This window comes from Sorghum bicolor, chromosome 9, assembly GCF_000003195.3.
Source record: "Sorghum bicolor cultivar BTx623 chromosome 9, Sorghum_bicolor_NCBIv3, whole genome shotgun sequence".
Classification (NCBI taxonomy): domain Eukaryota; kingdom Viridiplantae; phylum Streptophyta; class Magnoliopsida; order Poales; family Poaceae; genus Sorghum; species Sorghum bicolor.
This window is the reverse complement of record NC_012878.2, coordinates 1,960,410-1,982,095: the sequence shown is the minus strand read 5'-3', so window position 1 is coordinate 1,982,095 and position 21,686 is coordinate 1,960,410. Positions and strand designations below refer to the sequence as shown.

General features: G+C 45.8%; 3 protein-coding genes across 3 annotated transcripts; 2 read left to right on the top strand and 1 right to left on the bottom strand.

Annotated features, from left to right (window-relative positions):
• On the bottom strand, window positions 1,072–4,190 carry LOC110430309 (serine/arginine-rich splicing factor RS2Z33-like). The gene is made up of 7 exons (XM_021447808.1): window positions 4,075–4,190; window positions 3,236–3,347; window positions 2,569–2,608; window positions 2,346–2,441; window positions 2,046–2,242; window positions 1,846–1,929; window positions 1,072–1,720 (listed from the first exon to the last, which is right to left on the bottom strand). Exons 2-7 carry the CDS (start codon window positions 3,340–3,342, stop codon window positions 1,306–1,308), a joined length of 939 nt encoding a protein of 312 aa, XP_021303483.1. The 5' UTR covers window positions 3,343–3,347; window positions 4,075–4,190; the 3' UTR covers window positions 1,072–1,305.
• On the top strand, window positions 4,343–8,310 carry LOC8067361 (serine/arginine-rich splicing factor RS2Z32). The gene is made up of 7 exons (XM_002440449.2): window positions 4,343–4,481; window positions 5,690–5,801; window positions 6,599–6,638; window positions 6,780–6,875; window positions 7,013–7,209; window positions 7,333–7,434; window positions 7,558–8,310. The coding sequence occupies exons 2-7, from the start codon at window positions 5,695–5,697 to the stop codon at window positions 8,039–8,041; spliced, it is 1,026 nt and encodes a 341-aa protein (XP_002440494.1). The 5' UTR covers window positions 4,343–4,481; window positions 5,690–5,694; the 3' UTR covers window positions 8,042–8,310.
• Window positions 9,097–11,710, top strand: LOC8067360 (ABC transporter G family member 16). The gene has a single exon (XM_002440448.2). The coding sequence runs from the start codon at window positions 9,404–9,406 to the stop codon at window positions 11,546–11,548; it is 2,145 nt and encodes a 714-aa protein (XP_002440493.1). The 5' UTR covers window positions 9,097–9,403; the 3' UTR covers window positions 11,549–11,710.

The window sequence follows — 21,686 nt, the reverse complement described above, 5'->3', positions numbered from 1 at the left end:
GACTAACTAGGCTTAAAAGATTCGTCTCGCGATTTTCAACCAAACTGTGTAATTAGTTTATTTTTTTTATCTACATTTCATGTTTTATGTATGTGTGCAAAGATTCGATGGGATGGATGAAATTTTTTTGGGTGGGGAACTAAACAGGGCCTTACAACAAATGTTTAGGCCTAAAATAGAGTTTATATATTTCGGATACAAAGTTACATACATCAAGCACCTTCAGCTTTGACAGCCTTCGGGCTCCGGCATGAGCCTGATCGGGTTGCCTTTAACATCTGCATCCATTCGAAATGGATTAGGAAGGTGGATTTTACTACGGAGCGGGACGGAAATGGGGTTGCTTTTCACCGTTAGCAGGTCTACTTCTGTTCTCATGTAAACCGCAATTACCTCTATAATTGAGTACAGTACAAGAATAACCAGAGCATAGGACCAACGTCTTGGAGTTAAGGTGCCAAGTTATTCATGGCTTATCATGGTTAGAGATTAGAGATGGCAATAGTGAATTCCCCGTCGGAAGTTTGGTCACTTCTATCCAGTGGCTGCAATAGAGAGGATCCATCATTTTTTTTGGACGGCATACTTGTAGTGGTACAGTTGTAGTAGTGGGATCCATTCAGTGCATGGAATTTGTTGCAACCACAAAAGGCTATGCCAGCTCAAATGCAGTGATTGTGTGTCCACTGCAGGAGTAACACAAGGCAGCCCTTGTGATGTTAGAAATGGTGTATGTTGGAATCCAGTCGAAAATTATAGGTACAAACCAGAACTGCTACAGTGCTACAGCTCTTGGAGAGAAAGACTGCTTCGGCTGAGATTCCACAGGTAACTTCTACAATCTTTCTTCACCACCATATCAGTTGACAAGCTGCATCTTAAGATTCAAGCAAACAGAATTTGACGTAGAGAAAATTCAGTAATCCTTGTGAATTCAGTAATCCTTGTGAAGAGGAAATCCTTAGGCAATCACTGAAATATAAATAGGTTATTTGCACTTGCATTCTTAAGTTCGAAACCATACATTCCAAGACAGTTAGAGAAACGTTGCGGCTTACCAAGCAGACAACAAACTCAAGATACTTGGTAGTTCAATATTAAGATTTGGCAGGCTAAATAGATCAAATATCACCATATCACAAACCAGGCATAGCCCGAGGGCAACAAATTCTTACACAAGTTTTCTAGGGTAAAAAGCGCAAGTCTGAGAAATGAGCAAATACTGTTTGCTGTCTCAAACTGAAAATATAACTGTTACAACCGAATCGGCACACTGCGCCCCAAATTGGTTGGGAGCTTTTCAGTTCAAGGGGACTGACTTCCTCTTGGTGAGCCACGGCGCTCGTCATCACCATTGTTGCCCTTGGGGCTTGGGCTACGGTCATCTCTAGGGCTCGGGCTGCGCCCATTGGCCGCAGGGCTACGGTAGCCGTCAGATGGGCTCCGACTCCTCTTGCTGTTCTCCCTGGCCCCAGGGCTGTCTTCACGGTCTGAGCCGTTGTGTGCACCATTATCCTTTGGTGGTGGGCTCACATCATCCCTTGGGCTGGGGCTCCTTGGGCTCCTACTGCCATCAGGAGTGCGGCTGCGCTCCTTTTCCTTCGCTGGTGACACAGAACGCCTGGGGCTTGCACTCCTGCTGTAGCTCAGGCTCCTTGATCTCCTCTCGTCACGTTCGCGGCGTCCACCCCTGGGAGATCCAGATGGGGACCTGGATCGGCTGAATAATAAAAGGATTGTTAACACAAGCTGGTTGACAAACAAAATTCAAATAATAAAAAACAACTAAGACAATTGAAATAGCCTAACAAACAACACATAAGGGGTTTCCTTTCCTCAGCATACCTATAGCTACGGCTTCTGCTGTAGCTCCGGCTGCGGCCCCGTCCACGGCGTGGGGATGGAGACCGTGAATAGCTTCTCTCACGCCTAAACATATTTAGCAAGCAAATGCTTTAGTGAAAGCATTCCATGATACACTAAAATGTAGTGATTACGTGCCATATAGCAGTGGAATTTAGCTGAGTAGGGTAGTCAATAGACACCTGAGATTCCTTGGGCTGTTCTGGCAATTTCTTTCTATATGGCCCCTTTCGCCACAGCGGTAGCATTTGTTCTTCCAGTCACCAGCCTTGCAGTCTCTTGCCCAGTGACCATCAATTCCACAGTTAAAACAGCGGCCTGTTCCTGGTGGAGGCCCTCTTCCCATGTATTCACGTGAACCACCAGAACCACGAGGAACCTGCAAACCCCAGTTATTTTGGAAAATCATAAGTTCAATATCCATATGCTCGTTTCAGCAGAAGCTTGATAAACAGAAAGATTTTGACAGGACACCAGCTTACCCCTTTGGCAAATTCAACAATAATGCGGCTTCCATCAACTTCCCTGCCATCTAGGTTGTACTGCGCATCATCAGCATCATGGGGGTCGCTGAATTCCTGTTTTGCAATTAAAACAAGGGCCAAAATAAAGAATGCCACATGTAAAATAAATGTGTTTTTCAATTTCCATAGTATGAGTAAGCTAACTTGCAGAAATAAACTGAGGGTAGTAAAGAACACATACAATGAATGCATAGTCGCGCTTCAACTCCACTTCACGTATTCTGCGCAAATGGTTTCCACAAACAGTAAGCCGACATGAGTCAATTACTCAAATGCATCATCAACTTGCAACTTCATCTACAACAGTCAATAAGATTACACCAAGGGCGCCCTTCACCAAAGTCCTCCACAAATTTCGGAACAATGGCCACCAATTCCACCAAGGGCACCCTTCCACCACAGACCTCCATGGTTGTGTAAAAAACCGAAAACCTTCAACAAGATCATTCAAGTCAAACAGGCCCGGAGGTCAAACATCTATGTTGTGCTTACTGATGTAACAGAGCATACACCAAGGGAAAAAAAGACACTGATCATCCCATCCACAAAAACCTCAGAATGGACTTCAAGCATGACAAAACCGAACACCTTCATAAACCACCTATTATGAACACAACAGGAAACCCTAAACCCTAAACCACCTATTATGAACACAACAGGAAGGCCCCTAGCTTTGCTAGTGTATTTTAACTGGATTGGTGTGTAGCTGTGTACAACAAAATTTAACCACGCATAGTTTGCATATCAACTGCTCGTGATATGCACTAGCACAGAACTGGTGTCTGACCCTCATAACAAAAAGTAGCACTCTGAGCTTCAGAGTAACTCTCCGTGCAGGCGGTTCTTACCTTCCATATTTGCTGAAAAGATATTCTAGGTCGCGGGAACGGGTGCGGGGAGCCAATCTTCCAACATACAAGCGTGTATTCCCATAGCGATCATCATAGCGAGGCATATCTCCTGAACAAATGAGAGGCTTCCATCAGTATTTTACAATGAAAAAGGTAAAAAGAAAAAAAAATCTGGGAACACCACAGCAATTGCAGCATCTAACATCGAAAGCTGTAATAAGAAACAAAAGCCCCCTCGCACCATATATATATCAGATACAAAGTTAGCTAAGACACTAAGTAGAATCCAGCAGAGTCACCAGACAGGAATCAGTCTGTGAACCGCCAGTCAACGCTATGATTGTTATGCGAAGCTGCAAATACCCCTAATCTCTCATAGTAAACAAGTCCGAGATCCGCGCGAAATCGTCCCCTAGCAAAAGCAAAACCCTAAGCAACAAGCCGGACAGACAAACCACGAGCTCCGCAACCAAGAAGTCGGAATCTGCGGCCTGGAAATTACTACAGACATCCAGGACGGACTAACAATAAGTATTTTACAAATTCCTCGAACAACGCGGGGAGCTAAAGCCCAGGAAACCAGAACGATTCTATTACTCCAGCACGCAGCAAATCGAACGTAAAGCAAAAAACAAAACAAATCCGCCGCAAACAAGACGAGACAACAAAAAAAGAAAAAAATTTGATTCGAAAGCTCGCAGCAGAGCGCAGATCCAGCGGAACACGGAGTGCAAGCGGCGCCACCGGGTCCTTACCAACAACCAACGGGGAAGAACGCGAGAGCAACCAGTATAACTTGAGCAGAAAGAGGGCGGCGGAGGTGCACCGTGTACTACCTGGATCTGGATCGGGGACGTGCTCCCGTCGGCGGCGGCGGCGGCGCGGAGGGGAAGGATTTGGGGGGAGAGGGCGTGCGAGGAGCGGGGTGGGGAGAAGATATGGTTGGTCTCACTCTGACTCCAGCTCGTTCGGTGCTGACTGCTGACTAGGCCAGGCCTCCCGTTACGGCCCGTGGGCCAAAATGCGGCGCAGGCCCATTATACGTTCAAGCTCGGCCCGGCCCAGACCGATCCTTGCACGACAAGAGGAGGATTCCACCTCCACCGCCTCCGGCTTCAGGTTCCAGTTTCCCCGAGGCTCTAGAATTCAGATCCCTCTCGCCACATCCGTTCCCTCCCCCTCCTCTCCACGCGCGCGCCGCCGGCTCTCCATCTCCAGCGCGCCGGCGCCCGCCCAGATCCAGGTACCCCCATCCTCCCGCCGGCTCCCTCTCTCTCTCGTCTCCTGCCGGCGAGCGCGCCGTACCGCTCGGTCTCCACGGCGGGCAGTGTCTGCCGGTACGTTCCGCGGGGCCGCGAAATCGGGAGTTCGGGACGTTCGTTCGTTCGGTTCCGGCTTGCTGCGTTTCGTGGTGGCGGTCGCGTGCTCGTCCGGGTGTTTGATTTCCAGAAGCGATTCTAGTGTCTAGATGAACCCCCGTGCGCCCCGCGCGCAGTTTGACGCGGGGATTTTTGTGAGCCTTTGGCACGTCCGCCCGATCTACAGGCGCTAGGGTTTTCGAGGGTCGCCTAGGGTTTTGTTGGGGGGATTAGGCTGTTCTCGGTCTGGGTGAGGTCGAGGGTAGCTCGTGCGAATTTTAGTTTCTGTCGCCTCGAATTGAACAGTGTCGCACTGTATTGTTGGGGAATTGGGGAGGGCAACGGAGACAGCCTTAATGAAACCACAAGCCTTTAGACATTATTTTGGTGAAGGGCTAGTACAGTTGAGCCCTAATCTATAGGGATCAATTCTATCCTAGGGATAACCTATATGATACTGTTGGCACTGAAATTCCTGTATGGTTGCTCTCATAAGTGATTAGCACCAATCCACCATGACCATGGATGAGACTGTTTCGGTTGAGTAAGGTTGGGGAATTCTCGTCTGAATTTCCAGTTTCTGTTACCTTGATTAATTGCACTGTGGTTGCGACTGTACTGCAGTTGGCAACTAGTGACAGCTGCTTCTCGCAATGAAATAACATGGCTTGAGACCTGTAGCGAAGGGCAAATACAGTTGAGCCCAATCGGATTGTACTGTTCACATAGCAATTTCTGTATAGTGGTTTTCATGATTAATGACCAGCAGCCAACCTTATTAGTTGGGTTGCTATCTGATACGACCCTTTTGTGTGTGTGTGTGGGGGGGGGGGGGGTTCTCTGTGTTGCAATTGCAGTCGCTAGCTTTGTCGATTTTCTCTTGTGAAGAAATCATCTGGTCTTCCACCTACCATTCATATAGGGCTCTAACACATTGTTTGTACTCCTATAGAGCTCTGACAGATTGTTTGTACTCCCACCACTCGTTATCGTTCAACCGTATTGTTAATTCAATTTGGTGTAGTTGTGTTCTGTCACTTTATTCATTAAGTTCTTGATGAAATAACTTATAACTGTTTTTGCTTGTGGGCAGGAGATATGCCTCGCTATGATGACCGCTATGGAGGCACGCGCTTGTATGTTGGCAGATTGGCCCCCCGTACTCGTTCCCGCGATTTAGAATATCTGTTCGGCAGATATGGGAGGTAAGAACAGCACCATGCTCACTCAGAGGTTGCCAAGAGTATCCAGGAGTAGAGAAATTTGCAATGCTTTACTTTGTCCAAAAAAAATGTGGTAATTTGTTATAATGATAGACATAAGTTTTGTGCTATGAGTCTATAGCCTATCATGTGGCAGTCGAGTCAGGATACTTGATTTCTGTGAAACGTTTAGCCTATCATGTGGTAGTCGAGTCAGGATACTTGATTTCTGTGAAACATTTGGGCTGTCATTATGTCTGGTCTGTAGAATGTACTAGTGAGGGGTTCTTTTAATCGGTGGTTGATATCAGGTGTCAGGTAAAGTGATAAGCTACTTGTTAAATTCGCTATCTGTTGGTAAACAGTGATTGGTCTGGACTGGTGGAGGTGCAAACCATCTGTTAAATAGGAGAGCATAGTAAGCTAGGGGCTCCTTATTACCCTTCTCATAGCCGTTTTTAGCAGGTGCTGGGTTCAGTGATACTATTGAGTCCCTTCAAGTTACTTGTGTTTGAGTCTCTCTCCAAACCATTGTCTTTGGTAGTTTCTGTTACTTACATAATGTAGAAGTTTGCCCCCTCAGAAATTGTGTGTTTGACTTAAATGATCTTGTTGAAGGTTTTTCGGTTTTTACCGGGAGGTCTTTGGTGGAAGGGTGCCCTTGGTGGACTTGGTGACCATTTGGTGAAGGGTGCCCTTGGTGTGATGTTATTGACTGTTTTAGTGGAAGTTCCAAGTTGGTGATGCATTTGAGTACTTGACTCATGACGGCTTACTGTTTGTGGCAACCCTTTCCGCAGAATACGAGAAGTGGAGTTGAAGCGCGACTATGCATTTATTGTACGTTAATTTTACCTTGCCCAATTTAATTCATAGCTATTTATGCTTTCTGTGTTAGCATACTTGTTATTGTGTGGGAAATATATTTTTTTTATATATATGTGGTTTTGTCTGTTTTGCTCTTTCCAAATTACCATACAGGAGTTCAGTGATCATCGTGATGCTGATGAGGCTCGATACCAACTAGATGGCAGGGATGTTGATGGGAGTCGCATTGTTGTTGAGTTTGCTAAAGGGGTAATTTGCCTCTTCAATTACATGATTTCTGAATGAACTGATTATAATTCTTATCTTCATTTTTTTATCACTCAAATTATCATGTGTATTTTGATATTGGATTTGCTTATGATCTTGTGCATATCTTGTGCTTGCAGGTCCCACGTGGTCCAGGTGGCTCACGTGAATATATGGGAAGAGGCCCTCCACCAGGTACCGGTCGTTGTTTCAACTGTGGAATTGATGGTCACTGGGCAAGAGACTGTAAGGCTGGTGACTGGAAAAACAAATGCTACCGTTGTGGAGAAAGAGGGCATATAGAAAGAAATTGCCAGAACAGTCCTAGGAGTGTCAGGTGCTTATACTGAAAATATTGTTGCCCTCCATCCTAATGCTATCTAACATAAATTATTGAACCATTTCCTTTCTTTAACGGTATTACTTGAAAAAGATCTTGATGAATATGTATATATTGCAGGCGTGAAAGAAGTTACTCACGGTCCCCATCTCCACGTCGTGGAAGGGGTCGCAGTCCAAGCTATAGTAGAAGCAGGAGCAGGAGCCGGAGTCGGAGCTATAGGTATCATGTTTTTTCCTCGAGCAGTTGAGCTGTTTGTTTGTATTGGTTATATTATTAGTGTTTCTCTGGTATCTGGTTCTTTTTATATGGCTTGTTTTAATAATCCCTTTTTATTGTCCTCAGCCGATCGAGATCCCTATCTGGATCTCCTAGGGGAGGTCGCCGTGACCGTGACGATAGGAGATCAAGGAGTCTTAGCTACAGCAGGAGCCCCATGCGATCTGCCTCGCCACCTCCAAAGGAAAAGGAGCGCAGCCCCACACCTGATGGAAGCAGGAGCCCAAGGAGTCGCAGCCCCCAGGATCAGGTGATGAGCCCACCACCAAAGGATAACGGCGAAGGCAATGGTTCAGACCGTGGCGAGAGCCCCAGAGGAAGGGAAACTAGCAGGAGCAGGAGCCGCAGCAGGAGCCCATCCGGTGATAACCGCAGCCCTGCAGCTAATGGGCGGAGCCCGAGTCCTAGAGGTGACCGTAGCCCAAGCCCCAGGGCTGACCGTAGCCCAAGCCCCAAGGCTGACCGTAGCCCAAGCCCCAAGGGCAATGGTAACAATGACGATGATGATGCTGCCCGTGGTGCTTCCCCAGCAGGAAGCAAGTCACCCTGAAAGATGCCCATCCCAGTTTGTGCTGCTTCATGATGCAATGGACAGACTTTATCGTCATTGCTGTTTTTATTATCACATACCAAAGACATGCATCTTTCTCCTATCTGAAACGTGGACTTATTTTGTTTGCTTTGAGCTAGGACTCGTATTTTTCTCTTATGGATATGATATGATGCCTTCGGGCTGGTTTGCATCTGAATAAGTGGATGTTCGCATGTTGTGTACCATGTTGATATTATTGCCTGATGAGTGCAGCAATGGTTTCGTCAGTCTTGTTGTGGCCTGAACAAAATTACCAGATACTGCATTTGAAAGTTACAGTAACTGAACAGTTAGGCCATGCCTTCTCTTTTTTTTTTCCCTGCTTGTTGGTGAGTGAGTGGTGATATAGGTGGCACGGCAGAGTTGTTGCGCGACTTGTGCTTGGCTGCTTGGCCGAGTCTTGCTCGTCCTTGCTGCCAACGGTTACACTTTGCAGTTGTCACAGCACGGTACAGAGGCCGTGATCGTCCTGGATGATGCAATTCTTGCTGCTCATATGGACTCGATGGACTAGCCTTGACAGGTACAACGACCCGTTCGTTCTAGTAACTTCTTTTTTTTTTTTTTTTACAGCAGTACAATACGGTTCTTTCGGTAACATGGGTTTCCCACCCACCACCCTAGTACAACTTCTGCATTTTTGTAGCGTTTTTTGTTTTCTTTTTGTGATTTGTGAAAAAAAAAGAAGTGCTCTTTGCTACGGTTGCATGTACCGTATTTGAAGGATATATATACAAAGTTGCAGCTAGAGTATTTAAACTATCGATTAAGAAAGAAATCACCGTGGGAGATAGTAGTAGATTCGTAACTGCTCACATGGCTGATACATGGTTTTCGTAGCTGCATTCTATTTCCGAACTAAGTTTGGCTACCAAACTCAAAAACTCCCATCCCAAAACAACCTACCATATCACAATACAGTACCGTGAATGTGAAACAACTTGGCCTTCAGTCGTCGTCGTCTTATCTGTAAAATGAGATAGGAACCCAAGCTGGCACAGAGGGATCGTGTCCGAAAAAGAAATAGCCGCGAAGGGGAACCAAAGCCAAAGCCCGGACAGAAACGTGGTCGACGCCTGGACGGCCGGTCTCCTACTCCGACTGGTACGCCGCCCGCCCAGGCAGTACGAGACCCAGCCGACCGCCCAACTCCGACTCGCTATAAGTAAACGCGCCCGCCCACGCCACGCCACGCCACGCTCTCCAATCCAAACCCAACCACAACCACCTGCCCGCCCGCCCGACCGAGGTCTCCGCAGCGACACGCCACCACCAGAGCGCGCCAAGCTCGTGCACCCAACCAACTGCCGACTGACGCCGATGGCGGCCACCTCGGGCCACGCCGTGGTGGTCGACATCCACGACGAACCAGCCGCCGCCGAGTCGACGGCAACCGCGCCGCAGCTCCAGCCGGTGATGCTCCCGCCGGTGCCCTACGTGCTCCGCTTCACCGACCTCTCCTACAGCGTCAAGAAGCGCGGCGGCGGGCTGGGGTTGGGCTGCCTCCCGACACGCCGCCCCAGCAACCGCCTCGCGTCCTTGGACGCTCCGACCACCACCACCACCACCACCAACACCAAGACTCTCCTCGACGGCATCTCCGGGGAAGCACGGGAGGGCGAGCTGTTCGCGGTCATGGGCGCGAGCGGTTCCGGGAAGTCCACGCTCGTCGACGCCCTGGCGGGTCGGATCGCGCGGGACAGCCTGCGCGGCGGCGGCGCGACGCTGAACGGGGAGCCGCTCCACGGGCGGCGGCTGCGGGCCATCTCGGCGTACGTGATGCAGGACGACCTGCTGTACCCGATGCTGACGGTGCGGGAGACGCTGCTGTTCGCGGCCGAGTTCCGCCTCCCCAGGGCGCTGCCGGCGGACCGGAAGCGCGCGCGCGTCGACGCGCTCGTCGACCAGCTCGGCCTCGCCCGCGCCGCCGACACCATCATCGGCGACGAGGGCCACCGCGGGGTGTCGGGCGGGGAGCGGCGGCGCGTGTCGATCGGCACGGATATCGTCCATGACCCCATCGTCCTCTTCCTCGACGAGCCCACCTCGGGGCTGGACTCGGCCAGCGCGTTCATGGTGGTCCAGGTGCTCCGCCGCATCGCGCAGAGTGGGAGTGTTGTCATCATGACCATCCACCAGCCTAGTGCTCGTATCCTTGGTATTCTTGACCGGCTTCTCCTCCTCTCGCGTGGACGCACCGTGTACGCCGGCACGCCGGCCGGATTGAAGCCCTTCTTCTCCGAGTTCGGCACGCCTATCCCCGACAACGAGAACCCCGCCGAGTTCGCCCTCGACACCATCCGGGAGTACGAGCGCAGCCCCGACGGCGCCGCCCCGCTCGCCGACTTCAACGTCAAGTGGCAGCACGGCAGCAGCGCGTCGTCCGGTGCCGGCGTGGACAAGGACAACAACAACAACAAGCTGATGCCGCTGGAGCTGGCGATCGCCGAGAGCGTGTCTCGAGGGAAGCTGGTGGCGGGGAGCGGCGGGACGGGCGGCGGGAGCGCGGTGACGGTGCCGACGTTCGCGAACCCGCCGTGGACGGAGGTGTGGGTGCTGATCAAGCGCTCCTTCACCAACACGGGGCGGATGCCGGAGCTCTTCGTGATGCGGCTCGGCACCATCATGGTGACGGGGTTCATCCTGGCCACCATCTTCTGGCGGCTGGACGACACGCCCAAGGGCGTGCAGGAGCGGCTAGGGTTCTTCGCCATGGGCATGTCCACCATGTTCTACGTGTGCGCCGACGCGCTCCCGGTGTTCGTGCAGGAGCGGCACATCTACCTGCGCGAGACGGCGCACAACGCGTACCGCCGCATCTCGTACGTGCTTGCCAACGCCGTGGTCGCGTTCCCGCCGCTGGTGTTCCTGTCGCTGGCGTTCGCGGTCACCACGTTCTGGGCGGTGGGGCTGGCCGGCGGCGCGCCGTCGTTCCTCTTCTTCGTGCTCATCATCCTGGCATCCTTCTGGGCGGGCAGCGGCTTCGTCACGTTCCTCTCGGCGGTGGTGCCGCACGTCATGCTGGGCTACACGGTGGTCGTCGCCATCCTCGCCTACTTCCTCCTCTTCTCCGGCTTCTTCATCAACCGCGACAGGATCCCGGACTACTGGATTTGGTTCCACTACCTGTCGCTGGTGAAGTACCCGTACCAGGCGGTGCTGCAGAACGAGTTCAGCGACGCGTCGCGCTGCTTCTCGCGCGGCGTGCAGATGTTCGACGGAACGCCGATCGGGCACATGGCGGAGGGCGTCAAGCTCAAGGTGCTGGAGGCCATCAGCAGGACGCTGGGGACCAACATGACGGCAACCACCTGCGTCACCACCGGCGCCGACGTGCTGGCGTCGCAGGCCGTCACGGATATTGGGAAATGGAAGTGCTTGCTGGTGACCGTGGCGTGGGGCTTCTTCTTCAGGGCGCTCTTCTACGTCGTCTTGCTCGTTGGAAGCAAGAACAAGAGGAAGTAGTAGTAGTAACAAATTAGTAGGGGTTGATGAAACTTAATTATATATAAATTCGGTGATACTGTGATCTAGTGATGATGAAGCAAAATGTATAGCTCGAGAAGTAAAAACATATTGTATTTGTTTTTTTTATAAGAAATATATACACACTGTTTGTCATCTTTTTTTTTTCTTTCCAAACATGTGCTTGTTGTTGCCTAATGATGAATCAATGGCGCTTGGTGCACAAAATTCTTAGAAGTTTCACAAGAGGAGCTACCAAATTACTGCATCGATGAATCTGTATGTTTTGGGTTGTGTGTGGACGATGGCAGCGGGGTTTTAACATGCATGTATCATGTATGCATAATTGCATACTACATGTCTGTTTCAACATTCCCCAAATATGATTGGCATAGCAGCAAGCAGCGTGGCATGTTCTTTAAAGAAAAGCAGCAGCAAACGGTGGTAGCACTCATATAAATAGCATGAAGAGCTCTCACGCTTGCTGCCTGTTGAAAACGGAATATCATTATTCTACCAACATAAAAGAGTGCTAATATTATATTCATTTAGAACTGCATATATATTTGACAAAAATAGGGTCAACAAAGAATGAAATATTAAGCTGCTGCATATATACTTGACCTTTAAGTTATGTACTCTTTATTTCAAAGAGATAATCAGTTGATTTGTTCGTATTAAGTTTTATATACTCTCTGTTGTTTTTTTTTAAAATAACTACTTCGTTTGATCGTATCGTATAATCTTCAAAAGTGGTTCTATCATGTACCTCTCCAAATCATTTGATTCACACATAGCAGGTTCGCTGATATCGTATAAGACCGTCTCTAACAACACAATCTATAGCCAAAATAACTTTGCCTACCTCAAAACAACAGATGCCTTATTTTGCCTACCGGCCGAATCGAGACGCAAAAAAAACGTCCTCTCTGGACGATGACGCAAATGAAACGTGCTCGTAGTGGTGGGCTCGACGACAGCGAGGCGGTGGACGGAGGCGCTTGGCCGAGAATCGAGTGGCGCTCGACGAGGAGGCGGTCGGTGGCAGATCTGAGCTCTTCCTTGCCTGCGGCCACCATATCCGGGCTTCTCCTCACCCACAACCAACGAATCCAGAGAGAGGAGAAGGAGAGGTGCCGTGCTCAATGATGGAGGGGAGAGAAGAAGGGCCGACGCTGCGGTAGAGAGGGAGAGGAGGGGCGGCGTGTGCGAACACGGCGAGGAGCCAGCAGCGGCGGATCTGAGCTCCTCACGCGCGGGTGCTGGGGTAGAGAGGGAGAGGAGGGGGAGCGCGTGCAGAGATGCGAGCGGCGCTCGGCGGGGAGGGATATGTCTCTGTTTGGGTTCGCTGTTGGAGTACGACAATTTTGGGTCCCTTGCTCATTTGTTGTGTGTGACCCAAACGGATGAAATAGGTCTTGGTTTCGGTTGGCTCTATTGGAGATAGCCTAAGAAGCCTTCAAGGTTGTCATCTATATTTCCCATTAATTAATGCATCTACTGTATCACTAGGTCCAGCTGCTGCACTACTTCTCTTTGATGATTGAGGAGCAGAAGTAGCACAAAAAAACAAGTATGTTGCAGCCAGGATTTTTTTTTTCATGGATTGGCTTACGTACTGTTACATGACACATGCTAATATATTTTGTACAAACAAATATAAAAAGAGTTAACTTGAGAAACACCAAAGATATATTGTTGTATTGATATTGGAAGAAAATGCATAAAAAAGTTGTATAAGATAATTGTTGGGGACCACCATAGTCGTGCCACCCCGTTCCACCTTCAGCCCGTAGGCGAAACCCTCACTTGCCTACATGAGTTCTCGAGATATCGTACAACTTTCCTGAAATTTATTGCAACGTCTCTCGTTCTAACCAGTTCTATATCCTCGCGCCCCTATTCTTGTGGCCTTGTGGGTAACCCTCGGCCTCCTCCTCTATGTTAGCCTCTAGCAAGGGTAGGAGGCCAAGGTAAAGCCCCACAATAATTTCGACATAATTCTAACATTTTTTCGAAGTTTTTAGAAATGTATTACTACTACAATATTTTTTAATTCTTTTTAATCTTTTTCTTATATTCTACCAAAATAATAAAAGCCTTAAGATTTTTCGATGCCAAGGGAACTGCCATGATGACACGACAATTCAACAAAGAATGAAATCACAAGTTGGTGCACATTTGACCTTTAAGTTATATACTATCTATTTTTTTAAAAAAAGAAAATATAAGTACTTGGTTTCCGTATTGTTTAACTAGTGCAGTTTAAGTACGTGTAGGTCTATGACCCGGTAAAGAACGAAAAAAAGAGGTATGCTCCTGCTGAGCGAGTGACACTTGTGAACAAACTCCAAGTTGAACTTAACTTGTGCAGCAGGAAAGGTTTTGCGCACCATACACGATATGCTATTTGATCATTCCGGTGTAGAAAGGTTTGCTTGTGGTCAATTACCTGCAGATCGATGGTGTAGTCAGGGTGAAACATGTGTCCTGACTCCTGAGATCCTTAACATTTGGTCAATTTTTTTTTAACGCAAATTGGATTCAAATAAGTGGCAGTAGGTGCTGATCATCCATACATCCTCAGTTCCTTCAGTTCTTCTGATGGTTATAGAGCATCCAGCGCGAACAAATAATTGCAAAATGCTACAGTACATGTTTACACTGTACAGGCAGGCGTTAGGATGGATGTCTATGTCTTTCAGAAACTTGTATTTTCAATTCAGACCAGACACCTCCTTTGTTTGAAACACACTGTACTTGCAGCAATCTTGTTAACTTTGTCAAAGCAAAAACCTGGCCTCACAAATCTGAATGTCGTGCAGTGTTTACCAAGCAACGCCTTATTTCTGACGGCGCATTTACGTGCTGCTCCATTTGTAGCGAAGCAGGCAGGCAGGCAGTGAGGCACACGGACGATCGATGCAACCGTACACGTACGTATCTGTCTCGTACACGACATGCGCTGCACGTAGGTTACTTTACCAAAGGTAGATACACACATTGTGTGATCAAATAGAGACGAATATCTGTGTCGAAAGCAACGCTCCAAGACCAGTGGTTTGGCATATTGCTCGCAAGTCAGACAGCAAGACCGCTGCATGACCATCTTGTCCTTATTCAACTAAAATAATATAGTAGAAGTGGGTCTTGCTCTTTTGCAACTAAAATAAGAGAAAGTAAATTAGTAATCTCTCTATTCCAAATTATAAAGTCATTTTAACTTTGTTATCAAGTAAAAATATTATAAGTTTGACCAACTTTATATAATAAACTAATAATCTTTATGATATTAAATAAGTATTATTAGATTGTTCATTAATTATATTTTTATAGTATACATATTTGATGCCATAAAAAATTTTTTTTAGTTCTCTATATTATTTTTTAAAAAAACTATTTCTATGTCTGCGGTTAGGTTTAGTACGAAAATATATTGTAATTAATCTAATGATATTTAAGATCTATTTGGATCCCAGGCTAAAATCCCAACTTGTAAAAATGGATTAAATATGAGCTCATTATAGGCTAATAAGGGATCTAACCACCAATTAGCCCTTGTTAGCTCTTATTAACCCAAAATCCGGCCAAATTTAGCTTTGAAGTTGGTATAAAAAAACATGGACTAATTATTAACTCTCTGATCCAAACATCCCTTATTCGTTATCATAAACGTTTGTGATTTTAGTCAATTTAAAGCTATGGCTTCTCAGAAAGTGAGAATTACTTTCCCGGGAAGTGATTTTTGTATAGATTTAGTTAATTTAACGGAGGGAATATCATGTATGTATGCTAACGTTTCCTTCATGTCTGTTTCGAGTTACATTCCCCAAATGTGACTGGCATGCCAGAAAGCAGCAATGGCATGTTTTTTTAATTTGAAAAAGAAAAGCAGCAATAAACGGTGGTAGCACTCATATAAATAGTATAGTATGAAGAGCTCACGCTTCCTGCCTGTTGTAAGGGAATAGAGAATTTCAGTATGCATGCCATGCCTACTGTGGAAAGTTAATATATATACATGCTGGTAGGAGATGAAGCGGCTACCTATTAGATATTCCAACATGTGTTTTCTCTGTCTACACCTTTGCAATCTCGTAGTTATTTATTTTGGGATATTGGAGTACACCAAATTCCATAAAAAGGAAAACACGAGTTCGAGTAGAGAAATTTCTTTCTTTTCTAAGAAATTTTCAAGACAAGTACCGTCTCGATCAATCAATGAACCTGTATACCCAACACTTTGAGTAAGCGATCAAAAATAAAGAGGCTTTGAGGCTTTCTTTCATCGAGATCAAGATTGTTTTCTCTCGATTTATTTCAATTTTCTTTTCTTTTTGTCTTTTGGTTTGACCCAAGTATTGTGTGTATACATATCATAGCAGTCCTTTATTGATAGAATTTAGCACACTATGTAGTTGGTTTGTTAAAAGAAAACCAAACATGGTAGTTTCCATGGATATTGGTTTTAGTATATATGACACATGGTAACATGTTTTGTATATAACCAAATGTAAAATGAACATGGTGTGACCAGAGTTGACTTGATAAGGATAAGTATTGGTATTTGAAGAAAATGAACAACAAAGTTGTAAAACAGAACTTTGATATAATTCTAACATGCTTCAAATTTTAGAATTCTACCACTATATCACCATTTTCCCTTCTTTTAGGTGTTGTTTAGTTTCTAGTTGTAGGATGCCACAACAAATCTTCGGTAAGTATGGAAAGCCACAAAATATATGGCTCAGAAATTTAAAGCCACACTTTACCTTGCCTATAAGAGAATCTATGACATACGGAGCTCGAAAGAAACTTGTCAAAGCTTTAGGTGCCAAACAAAAACTTGTCAACTTGACCAAACTTGTCTAAGATGATGTGTGTCTAGGATCCAAACACCATCTTAATATTGTCATTATTTTACCAAAAATAAAAAAAGGTGCTAATATTTATATCCATTTAGAACTGCTCGGTAAGTTCGCTTTATGCTCCATGGCAAGGGAAATGACATGATAATTAGTTGATTTGTTCGTACTAAGTTTTATATACTGGCTATTATTTTTTTAAAAAGTAATTAGTTGATTTGGTTGTATTGTTTAATTAGTGCCGTTTAAATAGATGTAGGTCTACGACCCGTCGGTAAATAAAGGGGAAAAAAGAAAGAGGGTTTGCTCCTGAGTGAGTGACTTGTGAACAAACTCCAAGTAGAACATCGTGAGGTTTTTGCACCAGACACGATTTGTCATTTGATCATTCCTGTCAGGTATTTGCTTGTGGTCAATTACCTGATAGATGGGTAGTCAGAATGAGACATCAGTCCTGAGCTTGTTTGGATCTTTTTTAGACGCAAATTAATTGAATCCAAATAAGTGGCAGTAGGTGCTTATCATCCATACATCCTCAGTTCCTTCAGTTGTTCTGATGGTTATTGAGCATGCATGCAGAGAACAAATAATTACAAATATATAATACAGTGTTTACAGGCAGGCGTTATAGCTAGGATGGAATGGATGTCTGTCTTTCAGAAAACTTGTGTTTTCAATTCAGACACCTCCTTCGTTTCAGACACTGTATACTTGCAGCAGTCTTGTTAACTTCGTCAAAGAAAAAGAAAAATAAACCAGGCCTCACAAATCTGAACCTCGTGCAGTGTTTACCAACGCCTTATTATTTCTGACGGCGCAATACAAGGCGAAACCTTTTACGTGCTGCCTCCATGGCAGCCACTCGTGACGCGGACAATCGATGCAACCGTACGCGTACGTATCTGTCTCGTACACGACATATGCTCTGCTTGCATCGCTGGTTATAACTTCACCTGCTATAGATACACATACACCTGTGTGTGGTCAAATACCTGTGTCGAAAGCAACGCTCAAAGACTAGTGGTTTGGCATGTTGCTCTCAAGTCAGCAGACATGCATATGCAAACCTGATAACCCTTCCGGCAATGCAACCCAAGCGAGTGGACTAGTATGCCTTAGCCGTCCAGACACCACAAGAAAAAAGTGCTTGCTGTCTGCTGTCTCGATGGCTGGCTAGCTAGGCAAAAGCACCAAAGCAGGCAGCTTGATCAAGAAGAGATCGATCAAGCATAGTGTGAGAGGGACGACGATCCATATCTGAATTCTGAATTCTACTCTGAATTTCTGTTGGAAGCTGGAGACCGACGAAAATATGTCAGACATCAGGGAAATGTGATGCCCGCACGGCTCTCGCGGAGGCGGCGTCGCCATTGGCTGCTGCATTCTTGCTCCCGTTCTCGGGCTACCTCCGATCCTGATCATGCATGATGGGTCCTTGCGACCAACCAAACAAAACTTTTTACTTGTTATATATCGTCTCTTGCTTAAGCGCTGCTTTCGCAGTGACAGGGGGTGACGGTTTCGGTCAGTAGTAAAGTCCAACTAAACCCCATTACATAAACTGATGGGAGGTTAAAAATCGAATTCGATCCATCGGCAGCAAATGGTTTCACATTACATTGCATGATTCTTTCCGTGTGTGTGATCTTTCGTGCGTGTCACTACTGCGTGTGGTCGAGACTCGACAAGTTAACCTATAAAAAAAAACAGAGACTCAACAAGTCAAAAGATACGGACGTACTAATGTACTCCCTTCGTATAAGAATTATTATAAGTCGTTTAGGACAGTGACACAGTCTCTGAATCACAACTTTAACCTCTTATTTTTATTAAAAAAATTAAGGAAAAATGACACAGTACACCTAATGCATGTTAACCACGTTTCACGTTTGGAGGGCAGGTCAACAGAGAAAATACAGATAGAGGATATCAGTGTCATAGCTTCTCTTAAAAAAAAAAGACTTCTCTAAGAAGCTGCATAAAAACGTGTGGCCAAGATATATAGTTTGGTCTGGTTCAATTTTTTTTCATTTGAATACAAAAATATCAGGGCACCTCCTAACACATATAAACTAGTTGCTACTAGCTCTAAGATAACTTTTCAATGATATTAAACTTTCACCAATAGGTCATAATATGAATAGATCCACATGATAATCTCACATGATCTTAGAATGTATGTATGAGACAAACTCTTGATCAAGAGATACTCTCTCTCTCTCTCTCTCTCTCTCTCTCTCTCTCTCTCTCTCTCTCTCTCTCTCTTCTATTAAAATATAAAATAAAATGACTAGAGTTAGCTCACAAGTCACTATTGGATAATGTGCCTTTATAATACATACACATATCAGGGCAAGCTAAGAAGGAAAAAAACATATATATGTATGTCAACGTCATATATCAGAAAAGCATGTTGTCCCACTTTTAATGTGAACCTTTTTTCAAAAGATTCGGAACAAGACCAGTATTTATTAATAAGGAGAAGCGATAATTACACGTGCCGCCGTAGTTGCTTTACCTTTCGTGGTAGTTAGTTTTCATTTATGTAAGCTTCTCTCTAGTTTACTATATGTTCTACAAACTCTCTATATGAACAGTATTTCTGTGTCGTTGCTTGCAGCAGCTTATCTATAGCCGCAGTCCTTGGCTCCTTTGGATGCTTCTTGCTTGCTGCTACATACCTCTCTCGGAGAAATGAAACAGCTAGCGCAACAGGAGGAGGAACAGCATGCAACTACATGTGTTTGTCATGCATCAGTCAAGCATGCTCCTCGGTTCGTGCTTTGCTTTGCTTCCATTTTCCATGCATCCTCCTCCTCTTCATCTCGATATGATTTCCAGCACAATCGGAGACCAATGCAAGGAAACGAAACCAAACCGATGGTCAAACGTCTGATCGAAGCCCTACGAGACACGGGACTGAATTAAGCAGGAATTCAGCTACAAACATCCAATCCAAAGAGGTGGCTCCTGCCGAACTTTTTGCACGCAGCTAGCGGCATCAGAAACACAGCGTCACCCGCCCGCGTTCACATGGGAAAATCGGAACGAGCGACCGACCAGCCAATGCATGCTGCATTGACTTGACTCGCCGTTGGTACCAGATCGAAGTACTACAGTAGCAACGAATTCGGGCACATGCACATGAGATGTTCGGCTGCCGTACGTACGTCCCTCCCTCTAAACTTGATGATGATGTTAATAATGCTACTCTAATTAGAATAGCTAGCATGCATACTGACGAGAGGAGCGAGTACTGTGCCAAGTAGGACTGACCGGCCGGACAGTGTGCGGTGTACTGCTTGCAGAGCATGCATTATTGATAAGTTGATCATATGGTGGCAGGTGCCGCTCGCTCAAGTGCAGCGCAGATCGACGAACCACGGCGGCCTGCCCAATTAATCACCCTGCCGGCCGCCCGTTGAAACGTACGCATGCATTGGCATGAACAGATGGATCATTGCATATCCTAAATATAGTAGTAGTACCCGATCGACTGTTAACTAACGATCTGCTTTAGGCCTTAATTAGGAGTATGATGCATGAACATATACACGTTGAGTATACACAGTATATATATGGATGCTGCATGCATGCAGCAGAGTGCAGAGCAAATCGTCCGTGTGCCGTGCCCAACAGCTAGCGAGCTGAAAATTCTACTAGTGACGAAGAGATGGAGCGCCCCTGCGAGCGAGTGCCCCCAGTCCCATGCCAACCTGTAGGAGAAGGGTAAGGCCATTTATGCCGAGCGGAGGGGGAGCTGCTTTCACCAGATTGGCAACTCTACAAAGGCAAGTACTCCTGGCGCAAAGATCCTTTCCTGAAGAATCCCATCTCAGGGCGACCCCGTCATGAAGTAAGGCGCCCTCCCCCGGCACATGCCGAGACGGTCCGCGAGGACTATAAGGGCACTCACGATGCAGACTCTATCATAGAGTCTAAAGTTATTTATTACCTCGAATAATATGGACTTAGAGTCTAAATAAGACTTGGAGTCTTATTTTTCTACCTCTTTCTTCAATTAATATGCTACCACATCAGCAAAATACCATAAATAATATGTAGTTAAGTGTCTTGGACTCTGTGATAGAGTCTTGCATTGTGAGTGCCCTCTATCATAGAGTCTAAAGTTATTTATTACCTCGAACAATGTGAACTTAGAGTCTAAATAAGACTTGGAGTCTTATTTTTTCTACCTCTTTCTTCAATAAATATGCTGCCACATCAGCAAAATACCATAAATAATATGTAATTAATTGTCTTGGACTCTGTGATAGAGTCTTGCATTGTGAGTGCCCTAAGAAGCGCCTCGCCGGCTGTTGTCACTGTTGCCTCGGGTTAGACAACCAAGTTGCCCAGTGCAGATACCCTATTCGTTGTCTCCGGTGTTCTGCATTGGGCACACCTCTACTTCCTACCCTGCTCGCCGCCGTCAACCAATCTCAAAGGAACTCCGCTCTAGGCTCATCTTCCTAGCGAGCAGCATCCATAGTCGCCTAGTTTTCCCAGAGCTCGCCCCCTGCACCTTTCCTCCAACTCGCCACCACCCCCAATGCCATCAAGCAATCCTCAACTACATCCACCGCTGCCACAAGCCCGGCACTACAAGAAACGTGTCATCTTATGACGATTATGGCATGACATGTGATCAAAATATCACTAAATCGATCAATTTATGACGTTCTTTTAAAAGCCATCTTAACTTAGTGACATAAATGATTTCATGTCATAAAAAGTGTCTTCAATATAGTCAAACTCCATATCATGACAATCTTTGTCATGTTATAATAGTCAATTGTCGTTGTCATAAATCTAAGACAGACATTTTTTTTATTTCTCTCTATGTATTTAGGCCACTTTATTGGCCTAGCATCACTTCATAGTGAGTCATTGATAGGAAAATATAGAATTAATCTATGAGTATCGATTTCTAACAAAAACATAGAATTAATTATCCTATAGATATTTAATAACTCTTAGAAAATATGAAGTTTTCTCTCAATTTTTTTATTTTTTTTCTACCAGGAGTTAAAATGACAATACATGGAGAAAAGTCATATGCTGACAGACTGGAAACTTCAATACTTCTTCGACTGATGATTTTTCTTTGTGTTTTTTGTACGCACAGAAAGCATTTTATTGTGGGTTTCACGATATACCGACAAAAAAAAATACAGAAACGCAAAAAAAAACAGCAGGAAGTCGGCTCTCATAAAAATTTTTCTAACAGTATTTCTAAAACTCATATAAAAATACTATACACGCACAGAAAA